The sequence below is a fragment of the Poromitra crassiceps genome, assembly GCF_964638095.1.
Source record: "Poromitra crassiceps genome assembly, chromosome: 4".
Classification (NCBI taxonomy): Eukaryota; Metazoa; Chordata; class Actinopteri; order Beryciformes; family Melamphaidae; genus Poromitra; species Poromitra crassiceps.
Window position 1 is genome coordinate 60,860,873 of NC_139626.1, and position 27,500 is coordinate 60,888,372.

At 44.8% G+C, this 27,500-nt stretch overlaps 1 protein-coding gene across 1 annotated transcript in view; it reads right to left on the minus strand.

The window, feature by feature from the left end:
• Window positions 1–27,500, minus strand: part of usp34 (ubiquitin specific peptidase 34) — a 249,063-nt gene that overhangs the window by 132,903 nt on the left and 88,660 nt on the right. The window contains 11 exon segments of the mRNA XM_083636161.1: window positions 683–837; window positions 6,791–6,873; window positions 7,625–7,720; window positions 9,236–9,325; window positions 11,532–11,659; window positions 15,115–15,233; window positions 15,713–15,927; window positions 17,067–17,494; window positions 21,991–22,341; window positions 25,149–25,279; window positions 25,431–25,560. Coding sequence (XP_083492287.1) covers window positions 683–837; window positions 6,791–6,873; window positions 7,625–7,720; window positions 9,236–9,325; window positions 11,532–11,659; window positions 15,115–15,233; window positions 15,713–15,927; window positions 17,067–17,494; window positions 21,991–22,341; window positions 25,149–25,279; window positions 25,431–25,560 — 1,926 coding nt within the window.

Genomic DNA, 27,500 nt, shown 5'->3' on the forward strand with positions numbered 1-27,500 from the left:
TAATTATTTTTGAAATAAAGAAAATGATTTAAAATTAAGATTTCGTTTGCTAAAAATTATGCAATAATATGTTATGCATTTAAGAAATGATTACAATACAATAAGTTGTAAAAGACATCCTGGTATGCGCTCAGTGGTATTATAAAATGCACTCATTTTCCCACACTTGTTAAGAGAACGTATCAAATTCCCTGACTTTCGCTGCCTGGAATACACCTCAAAATCCCAGAACATTCCAGAAAGTCCAGGACCAGAGGGAACCCCTACAGTCGAGAATAGTTTGAGAAGATCTCCTACAGACGTAGAAAAGTTTCTGACGTCTTTTGCAAACTCGTGAAATGATTTGACAACAAATGTTTATTTTTCCCATACAGTCTGTATATGTGTATGTCTGTACCAGTGGGCTTTGATGGAGGAAGCCGCGGCTGTAGTTCCTCGAAATGGCCACTTTAGCTTGGCTCCAAAAAGGAGTCGTTTCCCATTCACCTCCATGTTAAAATGCCCGTCTTTACAACAGGATTAAACCGTTTTACAGCCTGGTTTCAAAACATGTTTTCATCTATAGGCTAATTTCGCCCATAAAATAGACAATAGAAAAGACGCTGTTTGTAGGTCTCCATGCCCATAGCATGCTCTGTGTGTGTGTGTGTGTGTGTGTGTGTGTGTGTGTGTGTGTGTGTACCTTCTCCAGGAACAGGTGTTTGTAGGTCTCCATGCCCATAGCGTGCTGGTCCTTGGAGCGGACCTGGTTGAGGAACCAGTGCAGCGCGTCGTCATAACACTCTGCATCCTCCACCAGACAGTGCCACAAGATGTCCACCTGCTCCAGACTCAGCCCTGACACACACACACACACACACACACACACACAGACAGAACGTCATTGCAGTCCAAACAATGACTGTGGTGTAAGTAAAAAACATGTATATATATCTCTTCTCTCTTCTCTTAACACTTCTCTATCACCATCATCCTGATGTTAGCCTTGTGTGGCTAACGTGTTCAATGCTATAGCATCAGGTCCTGCTGTCCTTCCTTGTGTCCACATGCCTGTGCTGAATGTGGGTCGAGTGGTGAACACGTTATGTGACAGTTTTATCTGACACAGCCTACATACAACTATATTTTATCTGACACAGCCTACATACAACTATATTTTATCTGACACAGCCTACATACAACTATATTTTATCTGACACAGCCTACATACAACTATATTTTATCTGACACAGCCTACATACAACTATATTTTCATTGACTGGATCAAAATACTGCCAATGAGATGATGCCATCTCCCTTCCTCTCCTTTGAGAGAGCCTGGTGACGTGAGGTTAGACTACGCCTGGTCTGTTTACTTTACACCCGGGCTGCATTAGAGGAGGAGGGCTGCAGTGGCTGTTTATTATTAAGATCATTAAATTATTAGTTTAACCGACTAGTATTTTGGTGCCGACTAGCGAGGGTAGCGGATGTTTAAACGTTTAACTGACTAGTCGCCTGCATCCCCATATGCAGTCGTAGAGCCAGCCCTACATACAAATATAACCTAATGCAAGAGAGTCTATGTTCACTGTTGGTGTTGGTGTGTTTACTGGTTTAATACACTACAGGGCCATGCTGTACCAATTTATGACACTAGGTGGAGCCCTAGTACTGTCTGTTCAAAATCAATGCCACAGGATTCAAAAGTAAATCAAAACAAACCTAACCTTATGCATTTGGGATTTTGTTGTTGTTGCTTCCAACCGAACCGTGACTTCTATCCTGACGTCACAGGATTATTTCCTATATCCTATGTCTTTCCCATGACTTTCTACCTTTCTACCCGCGCAGGATTTGGAGAAAAAAACCCTAACCCCCCCCCATCTCCCCCGATTTTTTATCCCATTTTTATCCGCCTTAGTGCTAATTTACTTTTATTTATCCTGGTTGCTGCTCCATCCTCTGCCGATCTGGGGAGAGCCGAAACTGGCTCCATGCTTCCTCCGAGACATGGGCAGTTAGCCAGCCGCTTCTTTTCACGTGACAAGAGGAAGCTTCACCGGTAGGACATAGCACGTGGGAGGTTCACGCTATTCCAACCGGTTCCCCTCCCTCTGAACAGGCGCCCTTAACGACCAGAGGAAGCAAGTGAATGTTCTGCCCTTTCCATCGCTTGTGACGAGAGCATAGGTATAGCAGATTCTGCACAGTTGCCTGTGTTTTTGCATGGCGTCAGTGAGGATTTTGAAGTCTCACAGGAGTTGGCTGGACTTGAGACACTTTCAGGGACCACAAAAGGAACTGATATTTTTTTGGCAGTGGAGCGAACCAAACGGATAAAAAGTAGATTATTATATTGAAATGTTATTTTAGATTTAGAATGTTAATTTTCTATAAAACACAATACATTTTAATGTAATTCCACAACGTTTATTTTTGGCCCTCCACCCACATTGAGTTTTAGCACCCCTGGGCTAGTGTTTTCCACCTGCTTGTCAACGTAGCTAGAGGCTAGTGTTTTCTGCCTGCTTAGTAACATGGACGCTACATGGATCTATTATATTATCGGGATGCTAGTGTTTTCCGCCTGGACGAGACGACCAGCTGGACCATCGCCACACCAGATAGCGCACCGTGTGACTGGAAAAGCACGGTTGCACCTCTAGAAAATGATAGATTAATTGAGCCTTATTGGCTGTTTATACTTTAAAATAAAAAATATATAAACCTACATGCCTAATTATGTAATGTCACATACATACTTATGTATGCCTTTATATAACCTAAGCCTATATCAATTGTTTTTAAGCTCAATAAACACAGATTTAATGTGTCCTGTATTTGAAATCTTAAAGGACACGATGTCCTGCAGCTGTGAGTGCTAGCGGAAATGCTGGAGCAGAGGGGATGCTGTGCCTTTATAGACGATTTTCACGAAATTGTGTGAGGCTGTGGTTTGCAGTGATTTTGCAACAGCTAAGAGGGGTTTACGGCACGCCGCGTCGCGGCGTGCCGTAAACCCCTCTTAGCTGTTGCAAAATTACTGTAAACCGTGGCATCTGGGGGGTCAATGCTTAATTTTAAGGCTAGCTTATTTCCTGTCACTGCAACCGGAAGTAAAGCTAGGGTCCATTTAGAATGTTTAGTGCTTAGTTAAAAGCGTCCATTGACCTCCTTGCCAGTGTTAAGTGTTTGTCATTGTGCTGATGCAGGAGTTGGAGCAGCTTCTTCTGTTGCTTTCTCTCTGAAAAGTCGCCCGTCAGCGAAAATGACAACATGAGACTACCACTGTTCACCGTGGAGGAACCGGGAGAGATTCGCTAACATGCTATCGAGTTACGGCCAGCTCTCCTCGCCATCATCGCTCTCTCAAGGTGAAAATTATGTCAAGTTTCAGTTTTTTTTGCAGCTCGGTCTGAAAGCATCAGCGCGGCTGCACGGTTTGAATTACGGGTGGAGTCTCTCCGTTCTGTGTGCCCTGCCCGGCCCAAGTCACTAGGTCCACAGCTATAGCTTCCTTGACATATACTCCCTGTATCTCTCATGCAGACACGGCTATACCGTGCCATATGTGACCATATCAAAATCAGTCACACTGACCCCCAACACACATTTTGAGTTTTATACGCTGTTGGAAAGAGGATGACGTCAAAATGATCTTTCTAGTCCAAAGATTGAGTGAGATATAACCGCTTTATGTTGTGACTGTTTCCAAACTATGTTTTTGAGAAAAACGACCTCAAAGATTGACAAAGTAGGCTAGTTCTGCTGGTAACTCGACATGTATGAGCTTCAAAACTACATTTAAAGCAGGACTAAAACCCCCCAGACTTCTTGCAAAACGGTATTCTACTTGATTTGAAAACTCTGCAGGCAAGATGGCCGCCTACACTCCCTTCTTTAGCTGGCAGAATTCCTCCCCCATAAACTAACATATCTTGGCCAATAAGTATGTAACAGACAAAATAAAACAACCCGTAATGTCTTCATTTGATGTAGAATGCAGAGGACATGTAACTGTTTAGTTCAACTTGCATTCCAGGAATATTGTGCTCTAAAGATCACGTTGGTGGCTCGAGACTGTTTCGTCCTGAAACCCACACGCTTTGCGCCAGCGTAACCTATGTGGGATTCGAAATAATGCATCCGAGATAGAAAACGTTATTGAATATAGCCACGTTATAAACAACAAACTAACGCTGGTGATCCGTATGGAAACAGTGTTACTCGAAATGGTTAAAAGTTATATCAATTTGGTCATTCAGTAGCGTTTTACTGCCATATAACATAACTAACTAGCGGCTAATATTAGCCACAGTAGGCATTACCCAGGGATGCATTGGTCTTAAAGGGCTCGCGCCGCTTGAACTACAGTAATAATCATTATGGGGGAAAAAAAAATTGACATGAGTGGGGCGCGTGTTAACCCCACCGTGACGTCACGATGTACCAAATATCCCATTCATTTGAGGGCACAAAAAAAAGCAGTGTTCAACCCATAGAGGGAACTTATGCTGCTGAAAATGATACAAATGGTACAATGGTAACAGTTTGGTCTCAAATGTGGAAATTTTGACCAGAATTCTTCACACACCACCCCCAAAGTCATATATACTGGTTAAAAGCTGAAGAAAAGTGTTTTGGGGTTTAGTCCTGCTTTAATGTTTGAATTTCACAATAATCTTTACACAGAATGAAAGCCAAGGCTTTATTTTGCTAAAATCTGGTGAAACCCCAAAACAGACAAAATAAAATAAAAAAATCATAAAATCACGTTTCTACACAAACGGGCCACAGTGCTACATGTGACTGATTTGGTCAGAGCAGGTCACATAAGGTGGGTTTCCATCCACCTGTTTTTGTGCGAAATTTCAAATTGCGCATTCAAATTCTGAGTGGAAACACCAGAACATTCGATAAAACCTCCAAATATCGCAAAAAAACTTTTTCGAGCTTGAGGGAGGCGGAAAAGTAGGGTGTATCGATACAAGGAAATTCGATAAATGCAGTGTACGGTGGCGCAGTCGGTAGCGCTGTCGCCTCACAGTCAGAAGGTCCTGAGTTCGATTCTCGCCTGGGACGCTGTGGGCGCTGGGGTTGTGTTCCCCCCCCCATATCTTCAGTGCCTACTGCCCAGGTGGGCTATCTCGTCGAAAGGGCCTTTCTGTGTGGAGTTTGCATGTTCTCCCCGTGCTCCCCAGGGGGTTCCTCCGTACATAACCCCCCCACTAAAAACATGCAGAAGATCGTCATCGTCATCCGACCAGTGACGACAACATCCGAAGTTGGTCCCCGGGCGCTGGAAAGAAAAAGCGACCACTGCTCCTGGCCTGCCCCCCGGAGGAAAGGACAAGCCTGGATGGGTTAAATGCAGAGGACAAATTTCACCGGCCACCGTCGGCATGAGTGTGTGTTTGTGGCCGCATGCATGTGTTGTAGTGTGTTCGTGTGACAATAAAAGACGGGCTTGTCCGTCTACTAACTGTAACGGAAAGAGCTTTAGCGAATCTTTAACCAAACTCCATTAAAAAACATGCCGTTTTAACGGAGGTAGACAGCGGGATAACAGGCGACTCGCATCGAGAATTGGCAGAAGAGTGGCATCTGGTAATACATTTTACGTACCTCTGTATAATCATACATAGCGAGACAACGGCACGCACGACGTGTAACGTTAGCAGAGGCAGACAGCAGTGCGCTCTGCTCTCCATCACCAAGCTTTCCATCATGATTTCCTCCACTTCAGGCTGGGATGTTTTCTCTTTGCCTCACATTTATTCAGAGAACAGGGTTAATGTCCCTCGTTTGAGGGTTTGACTGGCTTCTGGTTATGTTTTAATCACGTCAATTAATTGCCCCTCCTCTTCACCATTCCTGATGTTACGCATAACGGTAGTGGGTGGAAACGTGCGTAATATCGCATTTTCTTCTGCCGACTTTCTGGAAATTCGATGATACCTTTGGATGGAAAGCCAGCTACATTCTCCCTGTATGTCTCATGCAGACACACAGACACACATTGTTCTGGGTAGAGCAGGTCAAGTTGCATAATGAGCTCTATTTCAGCAGCGCTCCCAAAGAGAAACTCGCAACCCGAAAGACACAAAGACTTCATCTCCAAACTAGAGTATAATAACCTTCGTTTAGGGAGGGGGAAAATCGGATCACTCAATGGACAGTTTGAGCCGAGCGATACGATTGGTCACAGGCGCATCCCAACTGAAGCAGATATTTCCCATGGGGCATTGGCTCGCCAGGTGGCTGGTTACTGTATCCAGGCAGTGCCCTCAGCGGATAATGCCGGCTCAGCTATTAATGCTGGAACGCATTTCACTGGGCACATTAATCCCACTGATTTCAGCTTCCAACTGGGCCAACTGCGACAGAAATGACTAGTTAAGCCAATGAGAAGAGCCGATTTGGAGGTTTGAGCCAATGAGAAGAGCCGATTTGGAGGTTTGTTTCGAGAAATATATATATATATATATATATATATATATACCGTATATATATATATATATATATACAGTATCCACCATGGAAGAAAATGTTGACCTGAAATTTCTCAAGATTATTGAGATTTTTTTATTTTTTTTTTATTTGTAAAACAGTTTTCTTCCCCAAAGTTGGGACTCAAGTTACCCACTAAACCCACTTAAAATGAACTGCAACTTCCATTTTGTACTACGCATCAGTTTGGTTTTGTAAAAGTAGAGACCGCTTTCTTTGCCTTTCTCTCACTGTGGAAGGGACTTTTCTGAATGAAAGGAATCACTTTGTGCAGCGGGGGCGAAAAACAAGAACTTACTGAAGTGGTCTGGAGACCCCAGCGTGGAGAAGACGCAGGTGAGGAACTGCAGGCGGACCTGGACCTCTGCACTGTGGCCGTACCTGCAAACAACACACCCACAGAACGCATCAGCACTGACTGCTGCTGACCCAACACATTTTCATCAATATCAACGTCTGTTTTGCTGCTCTTTGTCATTTAGAAACGTCATTTAGATCTCAATTTGCTGCAATAAAAATGATTGAAGTGAGATGAACAGACTGGAAACTTCATCTTATTAGATAAAACAGATGTTAACAAAGTCCTTTGGGGAGATCATTTGCAGTTGAAAAATAGATTGCAATAATGTGATATCTGGTTGATCTAAGTTTTAAGTTAAGTTGTAGCCACCATGGCTGAACAGATGTGGGGACTTGAAGTTGATACACACTCTGAGAGCGACCATGGCTGAAGTGTGTGTGTGTGTGTTAGGGATGCACTGATCCACTTTTTTCACTTCCGATCCGATTCCGATACCTGAATTTACCGATATTATGCCGATACCAATATTTTTTCTTGAATATACAGTATAGGCAAAGATTTGGCCAATTAAAGTTTAAAAAAAAATATATACCTTGCAAAAAGCAGACAAAATTAAGAAAATATACAAGACAAAAAAAGGATACTATTATACATTATTATACAAATTACGGCCAGCTGTGCGCTGGAAAAAAAAAAAAAAAAAAAAAAAACTTTTTTCCAATTCCGATCCGATCCGTGAATTAGTGCCATATCGGCACCCGATACTGATATTGGATCGCATCGGCCCCATCCCTAGTGTGTGTGTGTGTGTGGAGAAGGCAGTAGACTCACAGGGTGAACTTGTGGCGCTGTTGGCGGACCTCCTGGATGTAGTGCAGCAGGTTGTCGAAGAACAGCTTCATCATGTGCAGCTCCTTCTCAGCCCACCTGACAGCACAGAGTCAACACAGCTACATGAGCAACCAAGACCACCGCCGCCGCTTTCAACCAGTTCAACCAGGTGCTCCCCCACTGAGATTTAAATGGTTATGTGCAGGTGTCAGAAAGACAGGTGGTGGGCGGGGCTCGACACCAGCTTTTTCCGTCGTCGTCATGGAACCGTTCTAAATCTAAGCTGTCCTTCAAGCCGTCCCCAATTTAAAATCTTTCTTTTTCTACATTATTACGAGTTAAAATCATTCAGTCATCATCGTGCTGAACTCATCCCACCCTTGTCTGCAGGCGCGGACTGCATAATCGGGCACGTCGGGCAAATGCCCGGTGGCCTGGCCTGGCCTGCAAACTGTGCGCCTGCAGTCAGGCCACTCACTGAACAGCAGGCCAGGCGCCGCCTACTGGTTTACTAGTGGTTTTATTACTTTATTAGTTAGTCTGAAGTAATAATTACACCTCAGGGTTAAAGTGGGTGCATCTCATTGTAAAATTGGACTCAGAAGCTCAGAACCATGAAAATATGGACAGAGCCACCGTTCATTTCTGGACTCTTGTGTTGGAGCCTTGAGTTTTGCATTGCTCAACACTTGGCTATAGGCTATAGAGACTAAAACCATTGTTGGCCTAATTTTTCAGAAACAAAGGCTGGGGCTTGAGCAGAACACACTAGCATGTCTTTAATGTTAGGGGCTTGCTTAAACAGGAAGATGTTTCATGAAACTGAGAATATATCAATGTTTATTATTATTGTTATTGTTATGACGTGTAGTTCTTAAGCCTGTGGAGAATAACGCAGTATGCACGATCTGATCACTCTTCCTTATATAAAGTTTGCTGTGAAGCGTTTGTACAGAGGCATGTTTTTGGTTTTACTTCTTCATATTATACTTGCAGTTATCTAGGCAATGTTGATGTTTCTATTAGTGAACAAATAGGTAACATGTATCATCGCGTTAGCATTATATTCACTAAATCTGGGCTTCAAACGGCCAAAAAAATTCGCTGGCGACCGCACGTCGGCCCAGATTGGCCTGGCCTGCTTGGTATCTAATGCCCGGCCTGAATTATGATCCCAGTCCGCCCCTGCTTGTCTGCATTTTCAAATGCATATGAAAAAAACCCACCGTGTGCAAAGACCTTCAAGCTTATGTATTTTCATACTTTAACACAGTGGTGTAAGAAGATGGTAGAAGTTGTGGACTTTCACACGCCAAAGGATTTGGTCTGGTTTTGACAAGACTGCTGCCGCCATTTTGGCCTGAAAAACATGCCGGTTGCGCAAATGGGACAACACCCCCAGACCCATGACATCCAATCAGAGGAGTCTCCTCCAGGGCAAAATGGCGGATTTGCTGTGCGCGGGATGTTGCAATCGAACAGCCTATTAAACTTCAGTTCTTATCAATGTAAGTTCTTTGTTAATGTGTATATGTGTAAATGTGGAAGAGCATTCTTGCCCCGTGCTACTAAATGAATACAGAGAGAACATAGAGAGGAGGTGTGGCATACATGGTGATCCAGTGAGTGTCGTAGCTGGAGCCAAACTGCTGGAAAGTGCCGAAAAGCTTAGGTAGGAGACGTAGGGAGACGACCACGGACCTGAGGGTGGATGACAAGATGAAGGGTTAAACTTTTTCCCTGCACCCCCCCCCCCCCCCCAAAAAAAAACACAAGAAAGATTATTTTGCTGTTGTATGAGCGGTATTTTCCTTTTCCATGTGCAACAACAGAAATATGCAAACTGACCAGGGATCATAATCATTCAGGAATGATGTCAGACATTTTTGGAGGCATAACTCATGTATTCCTTGTGTGTGCTCTCCCTGCTCTTTGTGTTGAGCACATCTCTGATGAGAATACCTCACCATGAGACCAGTGGCTCCAGGTGACTTCCTTTTCCAACATGCGCAGCGCTTCCAAATATTTTCCAGATCGGAATTCCATACATTTTCCAGGCCTTCATTTCACGACTGGATGTGGAGATTTTGGTTGTTGTTATGTAGTGGCAGGAAATGAGACGGTCAAACTAGGCCCTATCACTCTATGGTTGAACATTATTCCTGACAAACAACAAACATTACAATATGTAAACTGAAGGAGAGTTTCGAACGATATCAACTGTAGACATGTTTATTCAGACTGACAACAAGTTTCACCCTCATCCTTTTATGGGCCGTTTGTTCAATGATGCTCAAACCTTTCAACAAGTGGAAACTGTCAAATTCAATTTCCAGTTTCAGTTCACTTTAACTCAGTGGTGTAGTGGTCCCTGGAGAAGTGGGTAGACTGTAAGTTACGCCCCCCCCCCGGCTGCATATATATATATATATATATATATATATGCACTTAACACGTTCACTGCCAATGACGTGTTTTTACGTCAAACAAAATCCAACGGTTCACTGCCAATGACGTGTTTTAAGTTAAAAAAAAAATCGATTTTTTTTTTTTTGACGGTGGGACGTTGATCTAACCCTTTTACGTCTCCTATACCAGAATTGAAGGTATTGAATGTGTATAATCTATTTTACCGACCCACTGAGTGGCGACATGTCTCTCCACAGTAGAAAGAGGCGAGCCAAAACTGGAGGGAAAAGCGCGAGGAAGCCGTTCTCATACAGTAAAATGGATGGCGAAAACGCTTTCACTTTCGCGCTGATTGCTGGCGGTGCGGGATTGCAAATTTGCATAATAGATTACGGGTGGAACACACTTTGAAACACGCAGCATAAATATGACCAGAATCGCAAAAGCTTCATCAAAGCTCTCAACCAAAACTCCAAGAAACGAGCAAGTCCATCCAGACTTCCTCAAAGAGCGGCCGCGCAGACAGGCACAGCAGCAGCAAAGCAGTGAGACTGGTGACGCGGCCGCTGCAGCCAAGAAGAACACACAAGGAGGGAGGAGTTGGAAGCAGAGGGGGGTTTCCTGCTGTTATGGAGGAAATTACTGTTCAAAACTATTGTTTAGATGTCTGACGTCTTACTGATGCCAAAAATGAATGGTTAAAGTGACTGTTCTATCGAATTTCACAAAAAGCCGTTTATCTCAGAATAATTTTTCTGACGCTGAAACCATGCTGTATTCAACTGCTAATGCTTACATAACTACTAACTCTACAAACTAACTCTTTTAGACAGAGAAAGCACACATTCTATTAGTTCTTTTGAGATATTGTGTGTTCACAAAATCTTAGCAGGGGTCTTGAAAGATGAGCCAGAATCCTCAAAAAAACCCTCTGGCAGAACCTACCTACAGTAAAAAAAAAAACGGCTGGCAGTGAATGTGTTGCTTACTAGTTTAAACTACTTTTGCTGGGCAGTCATTATTGGTGTCTACAAAAACAACATTTTGATTGACTTATAGGCTACAATGTAACAATGAGAACAATTAGACTACCATAACCTGAACATTACTGAATTTAGTTCATTGATACAGAAATTTAAAACCAACTCACTAAGTTAATTTGAACCCAAGTAGGTGCCAAAATAATGGAAGCATTCAAGTAATTGAGGGATGCATTATTATAGAAAGCATGGCTAAATTGCGCCCCCCCCCCCCCCCCCTAATGTGTGACTGTTTCTCTCTTGACCTACAGTAACATGTTTTATTTTGAAAATCGACAGGATGTTTGATTTCATTATTCTCGTGAATTCTTGAAAACTTGAATGGATTCACATCAGAGGAGATTTAGAAGTCGAGTAGACGCAAAGCAGTTTGAAAAATAAGTAGGTAGACGCCGTCTACCTGCGTCTACCCTCCACTACACCACTGCTTTAACTCGGGAGCAGTGCGAGACTCTTACCGGTGGTGGGCCAGGTTGTCGAGGCAGCCCTCGATGAAGCGCATTCGGATCTGCCGGTCTGTGAACCAGCAGACCAGCGAACACAGCAGCTTCTCAGCTTCATTTATCAGACCCTCAGACAGATGGATCTACAACACACACACACATGAAATCACATCCAGCACGTTAACACTACAGCTGTTGATACAGCGCGTTCTTCATTTGTGAAGCCCTGAACAGCTGTGCTTTACATTCTCTTTTTGTTTGAAATAGTTTTTTTTTCTGATTTTGTTGTTGATAGTTATTGTGTAAAATTGTCTTTTAGTATTTTATGCTTTTTTCCTAACTGTTCACACTTGATCTTTCAGTTTTCGCATTCATAGTTTTGATTGAAGGAAATTAAGCTGCTGTTTCAGTCTTTGGGTTTAATTCAAGTGCAAGCCACGACGCTTAAACGCTTTGTTTTATGCTTCACAGAGGTTAAAACACTACCTCTAAACATGTTTCACTGAGGTTAAAACACTACCTCTAAACATGTTTCACTGGGGTTAAAACACTACCTCTAAACATGTTTCACGGAGCACTACCTCTAAACATGTTTCACTGAAGATAAAACACTACCTCTAAACATGTTTCACTGAGGATAAAACACTACCTCTAAACATGTTTCACTGGGGTTAAAACACTACCTCTAAACATGTTTCACTGAGGTTAAAACACTACCTCTAAACATGTTTCACTGAGGATAAAACACTACCTCTAAACAAGTTTCACTGGGGTTAAAACACTACCTCTAAACAAGTTTCACTGGGGTTAAAACACTACCTCTAAACATGTTTCACTGATGATAAAACACTACCTCTAAACATGTTTCACTGAGGTTAAAACACTACCTCTAAACATGTTTCACTGAGGTTAAAACACGACCTCTAAACATGTTTCACTGAGGTTAAAACACTACCTCTAAACATGTTTCACTGAGGTTAAAACACTACCTCTAAACATGTTTCACTGAGGATAAAACACTACCTCTAAACATGTTTCACTGAGGTTAAAACACTACCTCTAAACATGTTTCACTGAGGTTGAAACACTACCTCTAAACATGTTTCACTGAGGTTAAAACACTACCTCTAAACATGTTTCACTGAGGTTAAAACACTACCTCTAAACATGTTTCACTGAGGTTAAAACACTACCTCTAAACATGTTTCACTGAGGTTAAACACTACCTCTAAACATGTTTCACTGAGGTTAAAACACTACCTCTAAACATGTTTCACTGAGGTTAAAACACTACCTCTAAACATGTTGCACTAAGCACTACCTCTAAACATGTTTCACTGAGGTTAAAACACTACCTCTAAACATGTTTCACTGAGGTTAAAACACTACCTCTAAACATGTTTCACTGAGGTTAAAACACTACCTCTAAACATGTTTCACTGAGGTTAAACACTACCTCTAAACATGTTTCACTGAGGTTAAACACTACCTCTAAACATGTTTCACTGAGGTTAAAACACTACCTCTAAACATGTTTCACTGAGGTTAAAACACTACCTCTAAACATGTTTCACTGAGGTTAAAACACTACCTCTAAACATGTTTCACTGAGCACTACCTCTAAACATGTTTCACTGAGGTTAAAACACTACCTCTAAACATGTTTCACTGAGGTTAAAACACTACCTCTAAACATGTTTCACTGAGGTTAAAACACTACCTGAGGTTAAAACACTACCTCTAAACATGTTTCACTGAGGTTAAACACTACCTCTAAACATGTTTCACTGAGGTTAAACACTACCTCTAAACATGTTTCACTGAGGTTAAAACACTACCTCTAAACATGTTGCACTGAGGTTAAAACACTACCTCTAAACATGTTTCACTGAGGTTAAAACACTACCTCTAAACATGTTTCACTGAGGTTAAAACACTACCTCTAAACATGTTTCACTGAGGTTAAAACACTACCTCTAAACATGTTTCACTGAGGTTAAAACACTACCTCTAAACATGTTTCACTGAGGTTAAACACTACCTCTAAACATGTTTCACTGAGGTTAAACACTACCTCTAAACATGTTTCACTGAGGTTAAAACACTACCTCTAAACATGTTTCACTGAGGTTAAACACTACCTCTAAACATGTTTCACTGAGGTTAAAACACTACCTCTAAACATGTTTCACTGAGGTTAAAACACTACCTCTAAACATGTTTCACTGAGGTTAAACACTACCTCTAAACATGTTTCTCTGAGGTTAAAACACTACCTCTAAACATGTTTCACTGAGGTTAAACACTACCTCTAAACATGTTTCACTGAGGTTAAAACACTACCTCTACACATGTTTCACTGAGGTTAAAACACTACCTCTAAACATGTTTCACTGAGGTTAAACACTACCTCTAAACATGTTTCACTGAGGTTAAACACTACCTCTAAACATGTTTCACTGAGGTTAAACACTACCTCTAAACATGTTTCACTGAGCACTACCTCTAAACATGTTTCACTGAGCACTACCTCTAAACATTGAAATTGTTTATTAGGAATAACCCCTTGAGATTAACCATCTCGTTTTCTAGGGGGTCCGGTTAAAACACTACCTCTAAACATGTTTCACTGAGGTTAAACCACTACCTCTAAACATGTTTCACTGAGCACTACCTCTAAACATGTTTCACAGAGGTTAAAACACTACCTCTAAAGATGGGGCCAGTACCTGATGCTTAAACAGTTTGTTTCATGTTTCACTGAGGTTAAAACACTACCTCTAAAGATGGGCCCAGTACCTGATGCTTAAATGCTTTGTTTCAAGTTTCACTGAGGTTAAAACACTACCTCTAAACATGTTGCACTGAGGTTAAAACACTACCTCTAAACATGTTGCACTGAGGTTAAAACACTACCTCTAAACATGTTGCACTGAGGTTAAAACACTACCTCTAAAGATGGGCCCAGTACCTGATGCTTAAATGCTTTGTTTCAAGTTTCACTGAGGTTAAATCACTACCTCTAAACATGGGCCCAGTACCTGATGCTTTGGGTTTTGTATATGTGTTGGGTATAAATTACATGAGAGCTGCGACGATTAGTCGATTAATCGATTGACAGAAAATTTATTGACAACTATTTTTATAATCGATTAATGATTTGGACTAATTTTCTAGAAAAAAATAACAAAAATACAAAAAATCTCTCATTCCACAGCTTTTTAAATGTGAATATTCTCTGGTTTCTTTAGTCCCGTCTGTGACAGTAAACTGATTATCTTTGGGTTGTGGACTGTTGGTCACGAGTCGTGACCAACAACAAAAGCCAACAAAATGACGTCCTCAAAGGTCGTCTTTTGTCGTGACTCACGACAAAAGACGACCTTTGAGGACGTCATTTTGTTGGCTTTTGAGGAAAAACATAGATTGGTTGAAAAATAATAGTTAGCCCTAAACATCTATTTAGCAGTGATGGAAATTTAAACAATTGACTAATCTCATAACAAACAATATTTCTAAATCACAAATAAGCAGCCTACACCGAGCCACCACTGCTGAACGAACATAATAAAAAGCGCTTGGAGATGTGAGGACGTACCGCGTCCTCGTCCTGCACCAGGTCCCACAGCAGAGTGTTGCCCTTCTTGCACACGTTGTCCAGGTTGATGTCCGTCACGGCGTGGCTGCTGGAGTACTGGTGCTTATGGATGGCCGGACCTGCACATCGACAGAACGTACACAACCTTTAGCTCTTGAACTTGGCCATTTAGCTGGTTTTAGATCCATCTATTGTATTTATCTATTTTTTAAATCAAGTTCTTTCTGAGTTTTCTCCTAATTGTACTTGGCCAATTCCCCCTGCTGTCCTGGTCATTGCTCCACCCCCTCTGCTCATCTGGGGAGAGTTGTCGACTAGCACCCATGCTTCCTCCAAGACACGTGCAGTCGCAAGCCACTTCTTCTAACCTGACGGCAAAGAATTTCACCAGCAGGACGTAGCGCGTCATCACGCTATTCCCCCCAGTTCCCCTCCCCCCCCTCCCAAACAGGTGCACCGACTGACCAGAGGAGGCACTGGTGCAGCGACCAGGACTCATACCGCACCCGCTTCCCACTCGTAGACACGGCCAATTGTGTCCGTGGGACCAGTCTAAAGCAAGCTGGAAGTATAGCGCTGCCGGGGGTTTGCCCTGTACCTTGCACCAGGTGCTCGTGGTAGATGGAGGCGAGGTTGGGGAGGTGCTGCTGCAGGTGGGAACTGAGCTCGGCGTGGGAGTTGATCTGGACCAGCTCCTCCTCGCAGCCGGACTCCTCCCCGTCAAAGTCCGCCATGTTCTTCTCTGACTTGGCGCTGACCTGGGAGCTGCTGCAGCTCACGTCGTCTGCGCTCAGCATGTCCTCTACCATGTGACTGGGGAGGAGAGACAGGATTTATGAGGATTTACATAGTCAGTGTAGAGATGCATGTTTGTGCAGGGAAACTTGAATGAGCAGCGGTCATTATGGAGGCTGCGCAGAACTGTCAAATCATTACAAACTATAATTTCCCATGTTTACTTTTATTTATTATTTTCAGTTTTTCTCCCCAATTGTACTCGGCCACTTCCCCCTGCCAAGCTGTCTCGGTCGTTGCTCCCCCCCCCCCCCCCCCCCCCCCCCATAGTGACAACACTAGTTGGGTTTCCATCCACCTGTTTTTAGGCGAAATTTCAATTTGCGCATAAATAAACTGAGTGGAAACGCTGCCTAATTCGCAAAAACCTCCAAATTTCGCAAAAAGGTTTTCACGCTTGAGGGAGGCGGAAAAGTCGGGTGTATCGATAAAAGGAAAATGCGAAACGTGCGGTGGAAACAGATGAAGCGATATTCCGCTGTCTCTCCATTCAAAAACAACACAGTTTGCCTTGATCACTGCAAAACATGACATGCTGTAGTGTGTAGCTACACACAATAGTGCTACACATGGTATATAATGGTAAATACGCAGCACAATACCCGCCGTGGTAAACAGAAGAAGACTGGGATATTAACTTTAAGGTGACTCACTTCTAGACTTGAATGAAATTGTATTCACTTACTATCTGCTCCGTGGATTATAACGTTATGCTTGCCGAGTCGCACCTGGTAATCCAGAAATGGCGTTATGGTACCTTTGTCTACTTGTAGATCATCAACTTTAAATGAATAACGTTAGATGTGTTTAACAGAGCTGTATATCGGGTCTAGCAGCTGATCAGCAGCTCCGACAGCCTCAAACACGAGGCGACTGACAGCTCTATAATTCGCAAAATAGCAGTGGATGGAAACGCGCATTGTTTCGCATTTTCATTTTGCCCGACTTTCTGAAAATTCGATTAAAAGTTGCGATACATTTGGATGGAAACCCAGCTAATGTCTTCAGTTGTGTCGAGTCTCGCCAGTTTCTCTCGGGTCTAGCTTCAGTTTCCCACGACAACATGTGTCGTTCTTTCTCCTGCCCGTTGGAAGTGTGACGCTAAGCTGGCACGAAGCAGAGCAGCTGTGTGCGGAGGAGACAGCAGGCGGTCCTACCCGTCATGGTGGTGGTGGTGATGGTGATGGTGGTGGTGCTGGGGGCCGATGAAGCGGCGGCAGTTGAAGAGCTCGGTGCCCATGGCCTCTCCCAGGAAGTCCCCGGGCCGGGGCAGGCACGGGGGCTCCTGAGGGGAGGGGCCCATGTCGGGCTGCTGCGGCTGCTGGCTCTCTCTCTCCGCTCCCTCGGGGCGAGCGGACGCAGAGGCGGAGCAGGCGTCCAGCAGCCTCATGCGGCCCTCCAGCGACGCCGACGCCGCCGTCACCATGGCCGCCGCCGTCTCGGGGTTAAAGGCCGTCACCATGGCCGCCGCCGTCTCGGGGTTAAAGGGGAGGACCTTGGGTTTGGTTCCGCCCCCCGACCCGCCAGGCCCCGTCCCCTGGCCCTCGCCCAGCGCCTCCCCCGCCTTCCTCTTCCTGGCCTCCGCCTGCAAGTAAGTCAAATGTAATTTTCAGCGCTTTTCACATGGCATGATTTCTAATCGCTTCGATGGGACAGTCACTTCTGTGGATTTTTGGTGGCTGCGTCCTGGAGCACTTTGCCAGTGTCAAGTTGCCTGGAACTTTTAACTCAATTTCCCGCACAGCTCCTTCAAATTACAAGTTTTCCGGGGACTAACTGAATTCTTTTATTGTGAAGTACGAATAGGAAGTGAAACGTGTTTCACTTGGCAGCTTGATTAGCTACTTCTCTCACTAAAACAAGAGCAAGCATTCTCCAGCAAACTAGTTGTAAACAGCAAACAGCAAAGTAGAGAGTACAAGCAGAGATAGTAAAACAAGGCCGATATCTGAACGTACACACAGGGGAGTGTAGCATTTAGGTGGGGGCGCTGTTTCCCCAAATTGAAAAAAACTATAGAAAGGGGCTTTAAAGAGTATCAAACTAACAACCAATGCATAATAAAAGTACACAATAGACAATATGAATAACGATAACTACATAAAATTAGGGATGGGGCCGATCCGATCCAATATCGGTAACCGATATTGGCACTAATTCACAGATCGGATCGGAATTGTAAAAAAAAAAAAGATTTTGCAATTCCAGCGCGGGCCACACATGGCCATAATTTGCCCATGTACAATAGTATCCTTCTTTGCCTTGTATATTTTCTTAATTTTGTCTATCTAATCTTTGCCTATACTGTATATTCAAGAAAAATATCGGTATCGGCATAATATCGGTATCGGCAGATATCCAAATTCAGGTATCGGAATCGGATCGGAAGTGAAAAAAGTGGATCTGTGCATCCCTACATAAAATAAATGCAGACTTGTGCATACTGCTTACTCAAACGCCTCCTGTCTAAACATAATGTCTTCATCTGCCTTTTAAAAGACTCACCAGAATCGCCAAACCTAATTGTGCGCAAGAGGATTCCACAGTTCGGGAGCTACAGCCACACAAGCTCAATCCCCACGGGTCTTTATAGGCGAGTACGCAGGACGGAGAGAAGATTAAGACTGTTGGACGTCAGGGAACGAGCTGATGAGTGGGGGGGGGGTGGATTAATTAATTAATTAGATCAGCCATAGAAGCAGGAGCCTGACCGTGCAATGCTCTAGAGCAGCACTTTTCAAAGTGTGGCAGCACAAGTCCACCACCAAGCGATAAGGGCGATGTATTTTCGTCTTCGCCCCTTATCAGCCCTGCTCCGGACCGCTGCTGCAGCTCGGTTGGCTGCGTTGCTGTATTTCCGTCTTCAAGTGGTCGATTCCAAAATGGCCCCGCCTGTCCTCGCTGCCGTCCGTCGCTCACCACCTTGCAAAGCATGCTGGGATACCTGGCGTCAGGACGTCGCGAAGGAACGAGACGAGACGAGGGGCCAAAATGGAAATAGACCAATAGAAGACGGAAATACTGCAAGGCAGCCAACCGAGCTGGCAGCAGGGCTGGGGGCGGGGCTTGACAGGGCGAAGGCGAGTACATGCGAGTTGATGGCGTTTGGTGGACATTAACTCTGAGGCGCGCCTCCCCGGGGGGGCGCCACACGACTTGAGGGGAGGCGCAGCGCGATAAGGGAAAAATCAGAGAAGAAAAACTCTAGCTACGTTTCTGTCATGTGGCTAAAGGTCAATGAAGCGATATTTAGTACAGTGAGAGAGAGGAGACGTCTGTTGAGAGCAGAAAACAGCAAGTATAATACGACCCTGATTATTTAAAGTTCAGATTTGCATGGATTGGTGCAGACGATGCTCCCCTGCCAGGCTATAAAAGTGATCATCCTCGTTTCCTGCATTGACCATGATTAAAAGCACCGTACCGCTCAAAAAAACTCTCTCGTAACGGACAAGCCCGTCTTTTATTGTCACACGAACACCACAATACATGCATGCGGCCACAACACACACAAGGCTGCAGGAGGAGGATCTGCATTCATTCCCAGCATCACCGACCCATATGTGCATCAAAGGCAGACTCGTTGTTACCACTAAAGCAGTGGTGCCCAATTTGGGGCCCGCGGGCCAAGCTTGGCTCTTTTTTTTTTGGCCCGCCATGGATTTGGGGGTAAAACATTTTTTTTTTTTTTTTTTTTTTTTGCAGGCCAGGCCACCGGGCAGTTGCCCGACATGCCCGATTATGCAGTCCGCGCCTGAATGGGGTTGTCGGGACTCTTCTATCTACGATTAATGTTAATTTTGTGCAGCTGGTATTCTCTCTCCCCGACCCTATCACACGGGTGTGAGGCATTGCTATCTGAGGATTGATTGCTCCTGATTGGTTGGCTGAATCACCTGGTTGGGGGGTGAGCTCTGATATTTGATCCCTCCCCAGTCACTGGCTTTACACCAGCTCAGCAAGATGGACAGATCATCATCACGGCAGTGGCACACTGACAAAAGAAAGTTTAGGATGGAGTGGCAAGACGAGTATTTTTTTACCGAAGTAAATTCAACAGCGGTTTGTCTCATTTGCAGACAGAGAGTGGCTGTTTTGAAAGAGTACAATATACGTCGCCACTACGAAACTGATTTTCAAAGTACCTTGAGGATTTTTCAAGTTGTGAATTAAGTCAAATTTCTCTCTTGATTACAAAGGTGGAAAATACAACTGTTTTTAACTGGGTGTTTACTCATTAAATGTTTAAGCTCCCCACAAATGCAGATGTTTTTTTAAATATATATAACCAATTGCAAATTATTACAATTACCAAACAGATAAAAAGTAGATTATTATATTGAAATGTTATTTTAGATTTAGAATGTTAATTTTCTATAAAACACAATACATTTTAATGTAATTCCACAACGTTTATTTTTGGCCCTCGGCCCTCCACCCAGATTGAGTTTTGGCCCTTCATGGGAAAGAATTTGGGCACCCCTGCACTAAAGTAAAGGGTGAGCAAATTAACGCGCCAAAACTGATCAGATTATTGCCGCGACTCCGCGGGCACACATGTAAAGGATGCATGCATATTGCAGTGTTTTTTCTTTTCTCCCCCCCCATCCTACCGATTTTTTATCCCCCATTAGTGCTAATTTAATTTATTTATCCTGGTTGCTGCTCCACCCTCTGACGATCTGGGGAGAGCCGAAAACTGGCTCCATGCTTCCTCCGAGACATGGGCAGTTAGGCCAGCCGCTTCTTTTCACCTGACAGGGGAAGCTTCACCGGTAGGACATAGCACGTGGGAGGATCACGCTATTCCAACCAGTTCCCCTCCCTCCGAACAGGCGCCCCTAACGACCAGAGGAGGCACCACATCAGCGACCAGGATATTGCATGTTTTGGTGAAGGGGGTTCCTATATGAAGGAAACCCCCGGGAGGCACGGGGAGAACATGCAAACTCCACACAGAAGGGCCCTTTTGACGAGCCCACCCGGGCGGTGGGCACTGGAGGACATGCGGACGGGCACGCACTCCTTCAGCGTGTGTGCCCCAACAGTGTTGAGACGTGAAAAGCAACGCTGGTGTGCAGTGGATTGCCGAGAGTCTTACACACAACGTTGAGACAGTGATAGCCTATGAAAAGGAGTGTATGGTGCGCAGTGATGATGTTGTTGGGTTAGACTGTTTTCAATGTCGTTATTGGACTGCAGGGTGACATTATTTCCCCACAATTTAAGCATGAAGCATGAGTGTTAAAAAGAATAATGTGTTTTAAAATCTTAAAGAATACAGGATAAAGATGTTTACAACATTTTGGAACTCGTTTTTTATGCCTGAGTGAACCAGACAACAATAATAGTAATAATGGCAATAGAGAGGTTAAGTGAACGTCACTTCCTGCTTCAGCACTGTACCAGATATTTTCTTGCGCGATTTATTTCCCCATAGACATTTCATAAAATGCTTATAAAAACGGTTCGGCTATATTTAGAATCGGGAGAGACCATAGAACATTTCACTCGGACCAAAACTTAAAAAAAAAAAACACACAAAAAATATTGTCTTTAAACCAGATTTTTTTTTTTTTTACGTTTTGGTTAGTAGAGTTAAATGTTATGCGATCTCTCCTCTTTCTAAATATATCTGAACCGTTTGGTTTGACCAAGTAAAACTACTTTTTAAGCATTTTACGAAATGTCCCTCTCGTCCAAATATGGCAGGCAAAGTCCGGCCATGGGGCCAATTGCGGCCCTCGGCTTGTCTCTCAAAATATACTATATGTGTATCATCCAGTTTGTACAAGCACCAAGTAGGAACAACACATGCAGAACGAATGTTTTCAGATGGCAAACAAAATCTTTAAAGAGCACATTTGTATGTGGTTTTTTATTTTATTTTATTTATAACCCATATGATGCGAGAAACCTGGCCCCCCCCCCGGCATTTTCACATTCTCTAATCTGACCCCCATTCACCCCCGAGGCTGATCCCATCTTCCCACCCGCAGGCACGGCCAATTGTGCCTGTATGGACCGCGCCAGAGCTGCACGACACGCACGCCCCCAAGAGTGATCATTTTTAAACGCCACCTGCTCCCGGGGCTCCTTCTGCTGCACGCCCTCCATGGCGGCCGACCGGTTCCCCTCCTCTTCCTCCTCCTCTTCGTCGTCGTCGTCGTCATCCTCCTCATCGTCATCTTCCTCCTCCTCCTCCTCCTCCTCCTTCAGCGCCTCGCTGTCGGCCATGTCGTCAGAGTGCATGTCGCTGCCCGGGCTGCCGGCTGATTGGCTGGCTCTGCCCGGGCTGCCGGCTGATTGGCTGGCTCGGCTGGAGGCCGCCTCGTTGCTGGAGGCCTCGCTGCGGCCGCTGCTACTGCCCGGCCCGCTGCTGCCCTCCTCCACGCTGTTGGCCGTCTCGTCTGAGCTGCCCTGCATCGACTCCTGAGGCGCACACACACACAACAAACGTCACAGACATTTAACGTGGGTTTGGGCGCGGTGGACACCTAACGCTTAGTTCACACGCCTTGTCTTGCCTCAACCCACGCCTACGCCGAGCTGGGCGTGAACCTGTTACACGCTTTTGCGATCACACCGCACGCCTTTTGCACGCCGAACCTGGAGCCGAGTCACAAGCGCCTCTCCTCTCTCCCGACTGTATTTTTTCACGTGTTGTCCAGAATTGTCATGGGTAGCCTCTACTCTAGGTAAAATAAATCGGATATATTTAATGTTCTATTGATGCTGGATATGTATAACCAGGTCTGACTATAGTCGGACATTTTAGAGAGGTGATCTTGCAAGAATATGTGCTGGCACAACAACATTGTCCATCTTGCTTCTTCGGTCGCTATTCTCTCATGAAGATTTGTTTGCCAACGGGGAGAAAGCCCCACGTGATAGCCACCCGTCAATCACTCTCTCTCTCTCTCTCTGCTCAACGCTGTTGTAACTCCATTTTATTTTGAAATTCAGTTGACTTTGCCATTTCCGACGGATATTGTCGCGTTTTTCTTTCATGGCTTGACAGAAGAAGTCTGCCTGCACGCGCCTTGTCGGCTTCAAAATAGAACTCACGCCTATTCGATAAAATCGGCGAGGCACAGGCAAGGCGTGGGTACACGCAGGGTTCACGCTCAGGCGGCCGGTGTACACAGCCTCGTTGACTAAAACGGACGCCTATTAAAAAGCGTGGGTAAAGGCAAGGCATAGGCAAGGCTTGGGTCGCCGGTATGAACCCAGCCTAAAGGTCAGACAAGCGCTTTGAATCCTGCACCAGGTGGGGAAAAAACTGGACAAAAAATAGATGGGCTGCACAAAATGCAAAACTAAAGAAAATGTCTTGAACGTCCTCTTGTCTTTAATGTCTTTTTGTGCAACTACACACACCGCTAGTTCCTATGTTTTCATTTTCTCTTGGAGTGAGAATCACAAACTGACATGATTGGTTTTACTTGAATGATTGACTGATTGATAGCTTAAAGGATGGGTTTTCCGTGGGGAATATGAATATATATTAAATCTCACGCCCATAAGGTTTTCGAATCCGTTGAAATTTTTGAAATTGGTGGTTTACTCACAGAGATATCAACCGAAATCCACTCTGTGTGTGTGTGTGGGGGGGGGGGTGGTGGGGGGGAGGTGCGGGTGCGGGGACTCGAAATACTACATTTCCCACAATGCACTGGGCTCGCGTGGCCTTCGTTTTCATGCCCACCCCTCAGGCATTTGGCTGATATCAAACTCCAGTAGGTGGCGGTAATGCACATATATGTTTGCCAACCGCCATAAAACTCAAAGAAGAAGAAGAAGAAGGCTTCGACAATAAAAGATACAAAGAAGAAGAAATAAATCGAAAATAAAATTGCCTCCAAATTGCACCAAATGTAAACGGTAGTATATATGTCGGGAGATGTCTTCATAAAAAAAAATTCATGCATTTTAAGGCATTTTCGTAGGAGTTACGCGCATCTGATGTTGTAACTATTTTCTGTAAAAATGTGTAAAAACGGGTACATTGCTCAGCGTTGATTTCGTTACTTCAACCCACCTACTACTAGATGTAAAATTTGACGATCTTTCCAATGCCGCCAGTCCCGTGTCTATTAGTGCTTCCGTTCCCGAGATATGGTCTCTTTGCAAGGAACTATGGGAAGCTAATATTAGCTACAGCAGGCTAGGCGGTTGAAAAAGATGGCTGCCTTTTTGTTTTTGTCAAGGCCTCTGAAGGGGCGTGGAGGACCTCTAGAGGCGGGACCATGGCTCACAACAGTTGTAGTTCATAGGTGCACGACTTCCGCAAGGCGGGGGGTGTCGCTCTGATGCGTTTTGCGTCAGAGCGACATGGAAATAATGTGATAGATGCTTGATAGGCATGGCAGTGAATATCCAATTTCAAAAATTTCAACGGATTCGAAAACCTTAGGGGTGTGAGATTTAATATATATTCATATTCCCCACGGAAAACCCATCCTTTAACTGACAATACTATTATTTTGCGGTATGAGCTATTGAATTGGTGCCTAACAGTATCACAATGACGTTTTCTTGCCAAGAACAATAAATATACAGTATCTGTCTTACTAACATTTGCGCAGATAAATTCTAAGTCAACTAGATGTTTCAAAGGGGCTCTCTGCAAAGATAAATCAATGTCTCTTATTTATCATTCCTTTTCATTCAACTCATTTTTGAAGTCTGTGTTGAGTTCTGCCACTATTTACTTTCTTTCATACAATTCAGTGTGTCAGAAAGCCTCTGCTGGCTCCGCCCCCCGTGTGTACCTCTGTGTCAGAAAGCCTCTGCTGGCTCCGCCCCCCCGTGTGTACCTCTGTGTCAGAAAGCCTCTGCTGGCTCCTCCCCCCGTGTGTACCTCTGTGTCAGAGAGCCTCTGCTGGCTCCTCCCCCCTCGTGTGTACCTCTGTGTCAGAAAGCCTCTGCTGGCTCCTCCCCCCTCGTGTGTACCTCTGTGTCAGAGAGCCTCTGCTGGCTCCTCCCCCCTCGTGTGTACCTCTGTGTCAGAGAGCCTCTGCTGGCTCCTCCCCCCCCCCCGTGTGTACCTCTGTGTCAGAAAGCCTCTGCTGGCTCCTCCCCCCTCCGTGTGTACCTCTGTGTCAGAAAGCCTCTGCTGGCTCCTCCCCCCTCCTGTGTGTACCTCTGTGTCAGAAAGCCTCTGCTGGCTCCTCGCCCCCCCGTGTGTACCTCTGTGTCAGAAAGCCTCTGCTGGCTCCTCCCCCCCCCGTGTGTACCTCTGTGTCAGAAAGCCTCTGCTGGCTCCGCTTGCTGCCAGTCATCATCTGGTCGTCCATCTCGATGTCGCTGCCTCCGCTGTGCTGAGTGTCGCTGTTGTCGCTGCTGTCTGGACTGGCTGCCGGAGAGCCTGAGACCAGAGAGACAGACTGAGAACCTGCATCCTACAGGGGACCAAACCCCGGTGTGTTCCTGGTTCCCAGGTGAAGGGGAGTGGTTCTGTTCCTGGTTCCCAGGTGAAGGGGAGTGGGTCCTGTGAGAGAGAGGGCAGGTGGACTAACCTTTCTTGTTGCCCATGGGCATGTTGGTGTTGAGCAGGGAGGCGAAGGAGCTCTGCTTGGAGAGCTGGGCCTTGGCTGCCAGGGCATTGTTCCACAGAGCCTTGATCAGCATGGAGGCCAGGTACAGAGTCTGGAGGGAGGGAAGGAGGGGGGACACGCCCATTTAGCACCACATGATCCAGTCACATGACCATTTAGCACCACATGATCCAGTCACATGACCATTTAGCACCACATGATCCAGTCACATGATGTAGCTGTAGCACAAGTCTGATTTCATTGTTTCAGTTCGATTTACTCTCATTCTTGCCAGTCGGACTTGCATGTGAGGACTGAGGACAGACTGGTCTGGGTACTTTTTGTATATACGGAAATGTGTGTGTATGTATATACTGTATATATATATATATTTATTAGGGGTGTTACGTTACATGTATTCGTCCCGTGAGTTCACGGTACGGGCAGTGAAACGACACGACGAATACGTCAAATCCAGAGGCACCTAAACGCTGTTTGAACGCCATTGAATTGAATTGAATTAAACGCCACAGAAGAAAGCGGCTAAACGTTACAGAACACTGACAAAGCTGTTAACTTGTAAACAAGCAACTTACATCGGGTGGGATGACAAGCAAGATGCGGTGAGGAAGAGGGGATGACTCCTTATCATGTTCCAATAATCCATTAGATGACGGAACGTAATCATCATGGTAAACAAAACTCGCATCCAACAGGCTAACAGGCTAGTAACAGGCTTGCTGTCAATCTTAACGTCGTTCTTCTTCTGCCGTTTTATTCTTCTTCTACTAAACATGTAGGTATTTTGACGTTGACTAAACAAATACTGCCGCCTAGTGGCCGCTTTTAGATAGGATTCCAAATTAGTGCTTAAATCAAACACATCAATAGCAAATGCTACATAAAACAAATACAACAGGGGGAGGGGTTGGTGGGAGTATTAGGCTACTCCACACATGCGCTCTGTTTACAAACTTGTGTACAATAAAGATTTAAAATGGGGGGAAATGCCTTTGCCCTGTCAAACAGCTGGAATACAGACATCTGAGAGGGAGGCGCACCCCACACTTTGAAAATCACTGCTCTAGAGTAAAACCTTTTTGTGTGGATTGCCTAGATCTTATTAAATAGTGGACATTTATTCATTCCCACTTATTATACACTATTTCTGATGGTGAAATTAGCGTAAAAAGCATAATTCAGACAAATTCAAAGGGGAAAAAACAGAATTTGCGATTTGTTGCTTTTTCCCCCGTTTTCGTACTGTACCGTATTCGTACCGAACCGTGACCCCAAAACCGAGGTACGTACCATACCGTGACTTTTGTGTACCGTGACACCCCTAAAATTTATATATATATATATATATTATAGATGGGATCGTTAACGCCGTTAACGGCTGCGTTAACGCGAGACTCTTAACGCGCGATAAAAAAATTATCGCCGTTAATCTATTCTCAAAGTTGTCTGGTAGCAGGGTCCACTTATATTGAGCAGGCCATGATGATTATCACTTTAGAATGGAACAGGTATGTAAGCGCGGACATTTATGTCTGCCTCCATCCTGGCTGCTGTGGGGGGGCGTGAGCAACCAAACCTGCTCTCTAGTCATCTTCCAGTGGCCTACACTACTGACCTGGCAGTCATCTGCTCTAAATAATGTGCATGCTTCAAAAACACGAGGCGGCGGCGTCTCTCTCTCTCTCCGTCTCCCTCTCTCTGTCTCTCTCTCTCTCTCTCTCTCTCTTTTGCGCTCTCCTCCGTCAGTCCATCGTTGTCGTGTGGCACCGTGTAGGCTATAGCACGAGTCGTGAGCCGATTTGCCCTCAAACGCTTCCAAACGCTCCCGATGCTCCGTGCCGGCTGTGCATGAGAGATGCAGCTAGCCGGGCTCTGGCATCATGCTCTCTCTCTCCTCCTCCCAGCCTCTCTGACGTGCGGGAGCCACACTCATGAATATTCACGAGTGATCCCGGTGATCTCATTCCAGGTAGTTCAGGATAGAACTTTGTCCAGATGAAGACAAACCATGTGTGTAACCTGCTGGTTTCT